Here is a 12,701-nt window from a genome sequence, read left to right as displayed (position 1 = left end):
TCCTCTCGTCCACCCCCACAAAAGCCAGATGATGTGCAGGCTCCACAGAGCAGGACTTTCAAACGATATCATTACCATTTCAAAGAACCTGCTGCTGTCTTACAGACCTACAAGCTGTGGTATGCTAGACGGCGCAGGACTTAGTTTGCCACAAACTGCGTCATCACTTTGTACTATTTTATAGCTAAATGATGGCCAGCTCCTGCATGTTACACATTTCAGACAGTGGGAGGGCAGTGCAGTGTTTCAATTAGGGAAAAGAAATCGATGCTGTGCGCATCCGCAATTGTTGCAGCGGATCCTGTGAAGCATTGCTGCTTCTTGTCAGTGTTGCAAACAAAAGCCTGTTTTTTTTTTTTCTGCTGCTGTCAATTACATGGCAGATATGGAGCAGAGAGGGACTGCAGGCCTCTGAAGATACACACTAAACAACAGTCAAACAGTTAGGACATGATTTTCATCTAATAACTTGCTACCCACAAAAAGAGGCGTCCACACTGTGCCTAAGGAGCTCCGTTAACCCACAAACAGTCTGCCTCATTTAAATACTGCTGAACATAAACACACAAGCACAGACTTAAGCACCCAGCAGTTCCTCCTGCAACATTAATGTCCTCATTTATCCTCTTATGCACAAATGTCAACCTTTGTCAGCCTTCATCCCTGCCTCTCCCTCTCTGCCACCTTTAGCTGCCCTCCACACCTTCACTGGCTCATTCCCACCTTTTAAAAAAAACAAAACAAAAATAAAACTCCTTTGTATTTGCTTCCCTGCTTTATACCCAATTCATTACTCCTCCCATACCAGCCTATTCCTTCCCTCCCGTCTGTATTCCCCTCACTGTTTCACACACTCATTTCCATGCCTCCCTCCTCCTCCTCTTCTGCATAGATATTGCACAGTTCTCCAGCAGGCCTGCCTCACTTCTCCCTTGTTTTTGTTTCATTGTCTTCTTTTCTCCCCACTTCTCTCCCTCTCTCTACTTGGGGATCCTCTAGTGACATCATCACTCCTACAGTTACCATGGTTTCTGAGAGGAAAAAAAAACCAAGAGAGATGTAATAACTGTTTGGATCAGACAGACATTCTTTGTGCCAGCGCATCTCTCTCTCACACACACACAAACACAAAGACAAGGCTGGAGAGAATACAAGGAAATACTCTTTTATTACAGGATCAAGGTACAGTTAGCAGGTTTGTGTGAAACAGTTGTGTGTGTGAGGGAGGTCAGGTCAGTGTTAACGATGGCTCTGTGTGAACGAACAAGTCTTCGTCGTACAGGTCTTCGTCCAGGTCACCGTCCTCTTCTGTGAAGTAGGTCGGAAAAGGAGGGTTGAGCAGGGTGGACTTTCTGCTCGGTAGCACAGTGTCTCTTACCTGGAACACATAGAAAGACAGGTACTTAATTTTCTTAGTGACTAAAAACTTATTTATATTTATTTATATATAAATATATATAAAAAAGCAAAAGTCAGGCTACTGAAGATAACGTTACATGTGCAGTGAGGTGTTTTGTTTTGTGAGCGATCGAGCAGCTTCTTAGTGTGATGGACGAGCTGCACGACGGTATCTGATACGTGATTTAGTCTCTTATCTTCTCCTCCAGCCTCCTGAAACCATTCAAAGACAGACTGGACAAATGCCTTGCGTGGGCTGTCTGCTCCTTGATCTTTAACTGAAACCAACATGGCAGCTTCTCCCGAAACTTTCAAAACTAGTCCCGTAAAATGAAAGCATTTGAGGAGAGTAATAAGCCATGTAGTTATCGAATGGGTCTCCATTCTAGATCAATAATCGCTAGTTTCAAAGTCTCTTACTCGTTTTTAAAGATGGCCAGTTATGTTGTATCCTCCTGTTTTTTTTACTTTATGCAAGTAAACACCACGCTACCAGAATGCATGAGCTTTCACAGATGATCATTGAAACTGAGCTGGGAAGAGACGTGAGGTTAAACATGAAATTAAATGAGTTATTTATATAAACGCACAGACCACCCCCAGTAAACAGGTAATACTACAGCACACGTGCAAGAGGAAGTGCATCAGTAACTCATACACAAACGCCATCATCTCAGCTCTTGGCAATGTCCTTCCATGCTTTTTTACTCTGAAAATACCGGGGGGAATGTATTACTAGTTTTAAATTCATTGTTGTTCCTCAGAACATAACTTTTCTCCCCTGGCTCTTCAACCTTTTTTTTTTAATTTCACCTAGAGTGGAGCTAATACACCGCTGTACAAATTACCTCCTTTAGTCATTTATAATTGGCGGTCGGTCGTGTACTCTGCTAGAAAACAATTTGCTCCACGAGGAGTATTAAATAAATCATGCTTGGAATTATTTCTGACTGACTAGTTGTTCTATTTAGTGTTTACCTTCACCATCAGTCTTACTGAACCCAATGTCAAATTGTACTGAAACGCAGTGTGTGTACAGATGTATGAATTGCAATCAAAGACTTCGGCACCTGTGCCCATAAAAATCAAAAACTATGCCTGATCTCCCCTTTAAGATCACGTCATTGTGCACCTTCACATCACTTCTAGTTGCATTCCAACCGCATCCATCAAGAAACCCACTCTCCCTCCGTCACCTCTTCCATCTCATCTGGTGGTACAGTGAGTCATTCCCAGCCAGCTGAGAAATAAAATCTCTCCAGTGTGTCCTGCGTTTGCCACAAAACTTTCTGCCTGTAGTACAAGCCTGAAATACCTCGTTTAGGAGGCATTCAGGAAGTATTGTAGTAAGATCCCCGAATCACCTCCACTGGCTCATTTTGACGTGGCACAATATCGGCTCTTCAAAGCAACTCTTTGAAGGAAACTTGTTTTCATCGCTTGTATCCGTGATCTCATTCTTTCTGTCACTAACTAGAGGTCATGGCCTTTGGTGAGGGTGGAAACACAGACTGACCGGTAAATCACAGCTTCACTTTTAAGCTCAGCTGTCTTCACCACCACAGACCAGCAGACATTTGCATCACAGCTGGCGCCGTACCAAAACATCTGTCAGTCTCCTACTCCACATACACCTGTGCATGGTTTTTACACACTGGATCTCCCTTAAGTGTGTTACATAAAAGTTTCACTTTAAAACTGGACAATCATGGGGATCCAGATCTACAAAGTACAGTAGGTGGTGAGCACTGATTGTGCAGATGTGGACAAAAACTTTTCAATGCAATGTGAATGGGCAGATGTTGTCCTCACACACCCCAGCTTGGAAGTCTGCATTGATAGTCTGGCTGCAGATGAACTCATGCAGGTGGTCAGAACGGGATTTCCTCGGAGTGAACAGGAATGCTGAAATGCTCACACCACTTTGCAGTTGCCAAAATTTAAATAAGGATAAGGATTTTCTTTTACCTGCAGCCACAAAACTTTTTGACAGCACCCTTCCATCCCTCCACCCCCTACTCTCCTGACCCCAACATAGAAACCAATGTCCTAAGTGATTAATCAAACAGTCAGCACTGAAACCAATAATAAAAATTATCATTAATTGCAGCAGATTTAATTTAAATTAATAAACCATGACTGGTCCTCATGTACACAGGGACATTAGGGCCCCTCTGAATGATAAAAACAAAAACAAAAAACAATGAACAAGCATTAATAACCTGCATGTGTGTCCTTTGGGGATCTATAATCTAAAATGAATCCAGGTGTGTGTTTGTGTTGCACACAGCTGAGCTGGGTGAAATGCAACACGCATTTGTATTCATTATCGCTTGTCTGCAAAACAAATAATAGCCTGCATCTATGTTTCAGCAATACACACACAGGTCAAGCACAACATGCTGAGTATGGAGATGGATGCTTTGGGTAATCCTAACATCATTAAGGAGCATGCTCCCATTCCCCCACAAAACACACACACTGCTGATCCAGCACTGCGTCGATGAAGACTGATCACACCGTCTTGCAGGTGTGACGGTGTTTTACAGGTGCAAGGTCACTTGTCTCTGTATGAACACTAAGCATGCTGGGGTTGACCTTCGACTTCACACTCCACTTTGACTGTGTATGATTATATTTACCTTCAGTAAGCAGTTCTTGTGCCCGGGGACAGAGCCGTTAACGTACAGCACATTGTACTTGGTATTGACCCTCCATATCTGGAAGCAGGATAGACAGAGAAGAGGCAGATGAAAGAATATTGAGCTGAAATTGCAGGCAAGGACAACCAAGTTTAAAACTAAGGCTCTTTATGTTTATGTTTATGTTTGTGTGTGTGTGTGTGTGTGTGTGTGTACCTTCAGTCCATAAGCAGTGATGTAGATGTTGCCCATTTGGCCGGGCATCTTCTTCCCTTTGAAAACTTTAGCTGGATCCTGGAAGCAGACGATGAATATCACACACGCTCATATTAATGGATTTTGGGGAACCAAATGTTCATGTTTGGCATGGATGAGCATCTTAACAAGCGTGTGTGTGTGTGTGTTTGTCTAACCCCTCCTGGTCCAGAAGCTCCCGGTCTGCGGTGAGTTTTGGTTTGGCCGTGAGTGGCTGGTTGACCTTTAAATCCCCATCTCTTCATTACACCTTGAAAACCCTTACCGATTCTACAAACAAACACGCACCACAAAGTTTATTTACACATGCTCAGATTTCCAGATTGCTTTTATGTTGACATGTTTCTCCAGAAGGTAACAATATTTAAAAAAGGAAAGAAAAAAGGACAGACATGGAATTTCTTGTAAAGTCAAAAACTGAACTCTCTTCAAAACGTGACGCTGGGAAAGGGTAAGAAGCAGGAACAGGAGCCAAGTAGAGGAGCGCCAATGAGGAGCTGGCAGAACATAACTTACGATTTGCCCGTGATGTCCACATACTGGCCAGGACGGAAATGTGCTGCATACAGAGGAGTGCCTAAACATGCAACAAACAAGCCTGCATTACCAATCATGCACAAAAACCTAACAAGTGATCTTTCTTTGCAAAATTCAATGTCATTTCATACCTGGCTTGATGATGGCACTGTCGGAGACTTTAAAGGCAGTGACTTTCTGCTTTGGAGGCACTCCTGCGTTCCTGAATACCTCCATTTGTTTTTCAGACCTCTGTCAGGCATAGTGACGGAGCGCAAGAGGAAAATAAGAAGGAAGAAAATAAGGTGTTAAAAGAAGTAAATGCAGTAAGAAGCAGCTGGACTTTAGCGTTTTCAAATTAACCACGGGCCTGTTATGACTGTATGGGAGCCAAACACACTCGCACACAAAACGCACTCTAGCAAGCGTACGCGCACACACTTGGCACTGAGAGTCTTTGACATTTGCTTTCACTCGGCTCGCTCTCATCTTAGCGCCTCCAGTCACTCTAAACTCTCTCTCTCTCCCCCCTTCTGTTGACTGAAAATCCGTCTGCCAAAGCCTCTCACTCCAACAAACTCTGCTTCTGAATAAAGAGTGATGTGGCTGTGTGAAAAGGATTCAAAAACAACTTCACGTTGGACAAGTGAAATCCTGACACTGGCCCATTGAGCATGTACTGAGGCCCAGAAAAATAAATGACACCCTAATGTATTCACACTTGTTCCTTTGTTTTTCATTTAAAAGAAGGAACATTTCGAGCATTTTAAAGCCAAAATCCTCCTTAGGAGGAGATTCTTTTTAAACCTGTTTTGTAGGAGGCAGGTTAGATTGCAGTATATGTTTATCAGCCAGTGATGCTGTCTTGCTTTTCATGGGGCCTTAAAGTTTATTACACTAGTTGTTACCAGACATAATTGTCATTTAATTTAATTGTTAACAGTTTAATTGAAGTTATGCAGCAAACTTCAGCCACATGTAGCTGCAGCCCCAACATCATTGTTGAAAACTCTATGTCTGATATAGAGTGAAGAGTGCAGTTATTTAGGAGGAACTCAAGTATAGCTGCTCCTCCACATCGAAAGGAGGCAGTTGAGATGGCTGCCTCCTTCCATTACAGGCATGTCCTATGGGGAGAAGGCCACACGGTAGACCGTGGACACACTGGAGTAACTAGGGGGCATTGGTGTTACCCCGGATAAGCTGGAAGATGTGGCTGGGGAGATGGAGGTCTGGGCTTCTCTGTTTAGGTTGCTGCCACGGGATAAGCGGAAGAAATTATGGATGGAAGATTTTAACTTTGATTGAGATGGCTGTCATGAATCGTAAAACAATGCGTCATTCGTAATGCGTCATACTTTTCAGCGTTTCTTACCTTTAAACTAGTCTGTTAGTCTAAATTTTTCCTTGTTTAGTCGACTAAGAAATGAATCACCATGAAAATCCCTGCTGTGTGTCCTCTTTATGCCATCATGACAACACGTCCGGAAGTGTCAACACACAGTCTAAAGCAAAGTTTAGCGTTCTCTCCCCAGCAGAACACTGCATAGTAATGAGGTGAGTGATGTCATTCATTTACACCCATCTTGTTTATTAATAATGTGTTTGATGGGTGCAAAATACAATCATTGATTGTTAACTGGAATTTCCATATGAAATTACCAATTCATTTCCATTTGGGGGGGAGGGGGATGACAAAGTTATGCATCCATAAATCTGTCGCACTGATGAAATATAGCGAGAACTAACAAATGCGCGTTAGGTCTGTACAGTATGGCTGAGCGATGTTTTCAACTCGTGAGTCAGCTGCATGTGGCACACATCGTTCAGTCGTGGACACGCAACACTTTGACAGGATAAAGTGTTTGGCAGCAGAGGCTGGTGTTACAATTCAGTACAAACTCAACACTTTATCAACAGCTCAGCCCTCGTGTGAACACTCACCACAGCTTGACAGAGTGAAAAAATATGCTTTGTGAAAAGTACGAAACAATTAACATGAATTGCCATTTTTAAAGGCCAGTGGCAATCTTTGCAGGATTGTTCTTCGAAAGCACAACCAGCGTGAAGCGCTGTCAAATGCACAAATTCAACCACACTTTTTCTACTTACGTGGAATGGGGACACATTTTTTCCTCCTACAATGAGAGCAGCAGAGTGTCCATCATATTCTTCTTTGGACAGGTACTTTATTACGTGACAATCCTGCACCTGGAGAAAACAGATGCTGCATTATCAATCAGGTAGACAGCGCTGCCGCTGTACTTAATCTAATAAGAGCCAGGGCCACAGTTTTTGCCTCCTAGTCGTGATGAACGATGATAGATGGTGGAAGAGTCTGGTGCAATATAATAATAACAATCAGCAAAGAGATAAATTCATCAAGATACATTACTGTAACAACAACTTTGCATCATTACACACATTGTACAGTGTGTGCGATATCTGCACAACTGATGAAGGACATACACCACGTTAAAGTTTCATAACTTCTTTTAAAACCCACCATTTTAACCTGCCCTTCTGCTCTCGTTCCATGTGTTATGACGAGGCTTCAGCTTCAGTTCAGATAAAAACATGAACCCAAAAGCTAAAGTGGTGGGAGTAATTTCAATATTCAACTTGTCATCTTCTCTTTTTTTGTGTAGACTATTAACATTTCAGCTGAAGAGAAAATGACTAACTGTGACCAAAGTGAGTCAGCAGATGGGGATATGAGTTTCTTTATTGCCTTGAATCTCATATTAAAGAGAGGCGATGATAAAATTCAAATATCTGTCCAACTGTTAACACTGACATTTCACTGAAAGTGAAATGCAAGTCGTGATCAATAAAGAGCAAAATGAGCACAAGCAGCCAGTGGTCGCTTCAGTTTACTTTAATGACAGATAAATCGATGGGAATAAAACGTGGTCTGAATAAAGCAAACATCTAGTATCTGCTCCTCACACCTTGCTGTAAAAGAGGACGAGCTTGTTTTAAATGTAACATCAAAGTCTGAAGGTGAGATTTTGTGTCCTAACTTTGCTATTCTTTCCCTCCACTATACTGAATAATCCAATTCATTAAGTCCATACATACATAATAAACATAAATGCCCGTTATCACTCCTGAACACCTGAAGACTATCTGCAGCTATTATGGATCAAAGCTAAGCTACAGCAGAAGCAGAAGTGTGATACCTGTAACATGGTGACTACATGTCTTTCGCCTGTTTTCGTCCAGACAGGCACCATCCCCAACTTCATAGCAACTAACCCGACTCTTCGGCTCCCTGGTGAGAGAACAGAGGAAAACAGGCTGAAGTTGCCAAGCGGATGGAAACGAGAACCATAACGGACACAGCTCTAACTAATGCTTGCACCCACCTTCTGTCCACTCATGTCGAGGCCACGGCTCATCTTTGAGTGGGTTGAGCTTTTCAGCCGTTTGCCGTCTGTATTCCTCTGCCATGCTCTTCCTCATGTACTCCTGGTTGTCCTCTGTTAGGTTTTCCTCAAACCATGTTGTGGTTTTCACTGTCCTGATACAACCAACCAGCAGGGCAGGACTGAAAGAGAAAACAAACCATGTAACGCCCACAGTTTAAACAACAATGGGCAGACACACTTGCTTCCAAACAACATTACCACAGCCAAATATTTTAAAATAGCAAGAAAATAATCATTTTAATACTGTTATGTTGGTGTATGCTCATATTAAGCAGTAACTGTATTAAGCTTTAAATGACAAGATCTACAAGTAATCTTCTTCTTTCTAGCGTTTGTCCCGCATGGCAGGGTCCGCTTTGCGGCAAATCCGTCTCCATTTGGCACGACCGAGGGCGTCTTCCTTTATTCTATCCATCCACTGTTTCTTCGCCCTGCCACGGGGTCGCTGGCCACCAGGCTCAAGCCTCATTGCCGTTTTTGCCACTGAGCTGTCGTCTGAGCGTAATACGTGTCCGTACCACCGTAGCCGTGCCTTGCGCATTTTCTCCGTGATTGGTGCGATGCCGAGCCGCTTTCTGACGTCTTCATTCATGACTTGGTCCCAACGCGCGAGGCCTTGACACCATCCATACAGGGCAACTGGGACTACAGTCTTGTAAATCTTCGCCTTGAGATGGTCTGGCATTCGACGGTCGCATAGCACACCTGTCACTTGACGCCACTTCATCCATGCGGCATTGACCCCAGCTCGCACGTTCGGAAGGATATCCCCGTCGCCACTGATCATCAATCCCAAGTACTTGAATCGGTCGGCCTTCTTCAGGTCTTCCCCGTCAATGTTAATGGTGCCATCAGTTTGGGGGCCAGCTTCCATGTACTCGGTCTTCTTGATGTTGAGTCTCAAACCATGGTCGGCCAGGTGCATCTCATGGTTTGAGACTCAACATCCATGAGCCTCACACCATCAGACGCGACAAGATCTACAAGTAATCCCTGTAAGGAAAAAAGACCCTCAGGCTTCAGATTGCCCTAAACCATCATTTTCCCTACACTTGGCCCTGTACGATTTCAGCAATAGCACATATCCCTAATAAAGTCATCTCAGGCAATCAGCACTAACTCTGAACATAAACGTCCCACCCTATGCCACTGAAAAATCATTTTAAGTTTTAGTTTAATTTCTGAATCACTATCTCAAACTTTCAACTTGATAACTCAAGATTTCAAGTTATTTCCTCAGATGTTTGCATTAATAAGTTGAAATTTTTGGAAAACCCCAAACTCTGATTTATGAATGGTAAAAAAACAACAAAAAAAAACAACTTTTAGTGGCAGAAAAAAAATGTCCACCTGTCTTCTGCTCAGACTTTCTGTTTATGAGGTGCAGCCAACAAGAAGAAAGCTGGTTTAAGGAAAAAAGAACTAAATGACTTGCTTCTGACAATGGATGAACTGGGACAGCACCAAAGCCCAATACATACAAAACAATGATTCATTCAAAGCTTCTGTGATATGGTTCAAAACAAAAATCTGGCACTAGAAATAGGCCCACAATAGATCCACATTAATGCATTAAAAATCCTTAAAGCATCACTGGATAATCTACACTGAAATTTGCCTCACTGCTTCAGATCTCAAACTACTCCTCAATTTTAGTTTACTTAGCTAAAAAAAAAACAAAACAAAAAAAACAACTCATCAGTCTGCTGCTGCAGTGAGTCGGGTCATTGCAGTGTCCTTGCTGATGCGTTAACAAACAGGTCCAGACATTTACATGGACAGTTTGAGCATATTAAGTGTCACATGGGACTGAGTGAAGCCTGGTGGCTCGTTGTTATTTCAAAGTATTCTTGCCTGCCTGCAGAGGGACATCAATATTACTGATCTGCAGTGTTACAGGTTAATGCATAACTGTAATGATGAAATCTGTCTCTAACACAGTCATAAAAGACTTTTGTTCCCAAATTCAGCAATCACATAACATAGCTATTAATCAAAAAAGGTATATTTTTACAGAAGGTCTTCTTGAAACCTGCACTTTTATAGGAAAAAAGGACAAAAGCAAAATGAAGAGGCTTATAGCGTCATACAGAATAAAGGAAATGTTGATATTTACTTAAACTTTGCTTTTTGGTATTAAATATAATATTTCAAACAAAGGTTGGTATCAGACATCTTTGTTAACCACTGCTAAATAACCAAACTCTTGATATTTATCTATAAATAAGATTACTTTATTTCTCTGGCACATAAGGAGGAACGAATACCAAGATATCACAAAAAACAAAAACAGTACAATAGTTGTATTGCCTATAAATTCCCTGCTCTGTAAAGTAGGCAGGTGTCTCTATTGATATGTTTCTGTTTATTGGGGTTTAATTTCAGGTGATGGCAGTTGTGGCAGAGGTGGTAAGGAGGTCCTTCAGTATGGATGTCATACATATTCTACTTTGTGTGTGTGTGTGAGTGTTAAAAAAAATCGCTGTCTGAATGTTTGTGTGATTGGGTGAATATTATTTTTAATATGAAGCGCATTGAGTGCTCAACATGAGTAAAAAGGCGCTACAGGAGCATCACAAAAGTAAAATACTGAGGATATTAATACTTTAACTTCATACAGAGAGTGAATTTAGTGTTTTTACAACCACAGTGTTGATGAATATGTTACTGTACTGACTGGGACTGTGGAGTAATTTTATGCTCTCTATAACAACCTCTCATTAATTATCAAGCATGTCATGTAGCGCATTAAAGATGGGAAAAGACTACTTTCTTCATAAACCATTAAGTGAAAGTCAAACAGTATGTTAGATCAAACGGGGGAATCTCAGAAATTACAGGAGATGATAAATCTCATTCCTTTACTAGGAACAGAGGCAGTTTATTACGTTACTATTTTAAAGAGACAAACTCGAGATATTAAGCTTAAAGCTTACGAAATTGCAAAATTAAACAGCAATGTCACCCTGTGGTGTCCAAGCTTCAAAATGCAGCTTATGTTAGCATGGCTAGCCCGTTAGCATCCTTACCGTTCTGCTGTTGCACGAGGAGGGATGACACGAGTCCCCCGCAGAAGAAGAAACCGGCAGCTCCACGCGGCCATTGCGCTCTCTAAACTATACACTTATACATATAAAATTAAACCTACAGAAGGAAGACAAGCCTTCACTGAAGACTCTCATACACGCCTTGGTTTTCTGTGTAAATGTCACCCTGCATACTTCCGGTGCTCAATCATAACGGCTCCGTAGAACCGGTGCTCAGGGCAAAGGTTCCGCTCATGGCAGCCATTCTAACGGGATAACACAATAAACAGGGGCGTATCCAGATTATTTGTTATTTATTTTATTTGTTACTTGGGTGGCAAGTGGAAAAAACAAGTATTCAGGCTTCAAGTAAAATTAAAAGTTACGTTAAAGTAGCTAAAGTAACCATACTAATTATGTAGAATTGCATTTTTCAAAATCATATACAGTACCATTTATATACTGTATGTATTATTGGATCATAATTATTTATCCTTGACTACCTGTCCAGAGTGTAGCCCGCCTCTCGCAGTCTGACAGCTGAGATAGGCTTGAAGTTGATAGTCATGAAACCAAAACCAAACCAATGTGTGATATAGATGAGGACTATGAAGGAAATGAATGGATGGATAATTACTGATTCACTGATATTTGGATTTCTCTTTAATATCCCACCTGTTGAAGAATGAATATGAATACAGGACAAAATAATAATAATAATACTAAATATAAATTTTTTAAATGCTAAATTTCACTTTCATCTTACATAGTTGTTCTGGGACTTTCAGTTATGCTAGCAGGTTTTGTCTAGTTTTCATTTAAATATTGATGCTCAGTGAAGTGCAAAAATATTAAACAATTATTATTATTATTATGATTAGTAGTAGCAGTATTGCTACTTGTTATAATTCTGGTCAGCTAAAGTACTAGACTAGACATTTTTAAGTGGTTACTTTCAGAAGTCGATACCACAATTGTTGTTGATTATCCATGGCTGCAGACTCCCTGGTTAAGCGGAGCTGAACCGCTGCTGTTTGTCATTCCCCTGCTGTCTTTTCCAGATTTCCTGTCTTACTTCACTGGAAGTCTAACAGACAGGCAAAATGCCAAGGAAAAAAATAGTTTTTATGTGATTCCTATGCTGTGAAGCTGATATTTCTGGTCTCTTCTGATGGGGCTTATCTATGATAGGGAAACAGATATCAAAAGGTTCATGAGCTGAATACAGATCTGACTGCCAGAGCCCGAGGCACGCTTGGAGTGTCCTCTTAGGACAGCCCAACTTTGGCTCGCATTAATTAAACTGTATGGAGATTAGTGAAATAATTTATTCTAGCATTTTAATGTCTGTCTAGGAACGAGTGAAGGAAAGGCAGACATGTCAGTGAAGGTGTCTGTGGGCTGATGGTTTTTATCAGTGTGTGAAAAGTGTG

General features: G+C 41.5%; 1 protein-coding gene across 1 annotated transcript; it reads right to left on the bottom strand.

Moving 5' to 3' along the window:
• Positions 1-1,140: 1,140 nt before the first annotated feature.
• Positions 1,141-11,484, bottom strand: mrpl3 (mitochondrial ribosomal protein L3). Its single transcript, XM_065470997.1, has 10 exons — positions 11,272-11,484; positions 8,180-8,361; positions 7,994-8,085; positions 6,924-7,022; positions 4,964-5,063; positions 4,812-4,872; positions 4,454-4,565; positions 4,257-4,334; positions 4,041-4,118; positions 1,141-1,378 (listed from the first exon to the last, which is right to left on the bottom strand). Exons 1-10 carry the CDS (start codon positions 11,343-11,345, stop codon positions 1,229-1,231), a joined length of 1,026 nt encoding a protein of 341 aa, XP_065327069.1. The 5' UTR covers positions 11,346-11,484; the 3' UTR covers positions 1,141-1,228.
• Positions 11,485-12,701: the final 1,217 nt, after the last annotated feature.

The sequence above is a fragment of the Pelmatolapia mariae genome, linkage group LG22 (genome assembly GCF_036321145.2).
Source record: "Pelmatolapia mariae isolate MD_Pm_ZW linkage group LG22, Pm_UMD_F_2, whole genome shotgun sequence".
Classification (NCBI taxonomy): domain Eukaryota; kingdom Metazoa; phylum Chordata; class Actinopteri; order Cichliformes; family Cichlidae; genus Pelmatolapia; species Pelmatolapia mariae.
Note: the sequence above shows the minus strand (reverse complement) of the source record. Positions and strands in the feature narration are given on the sequence as shown.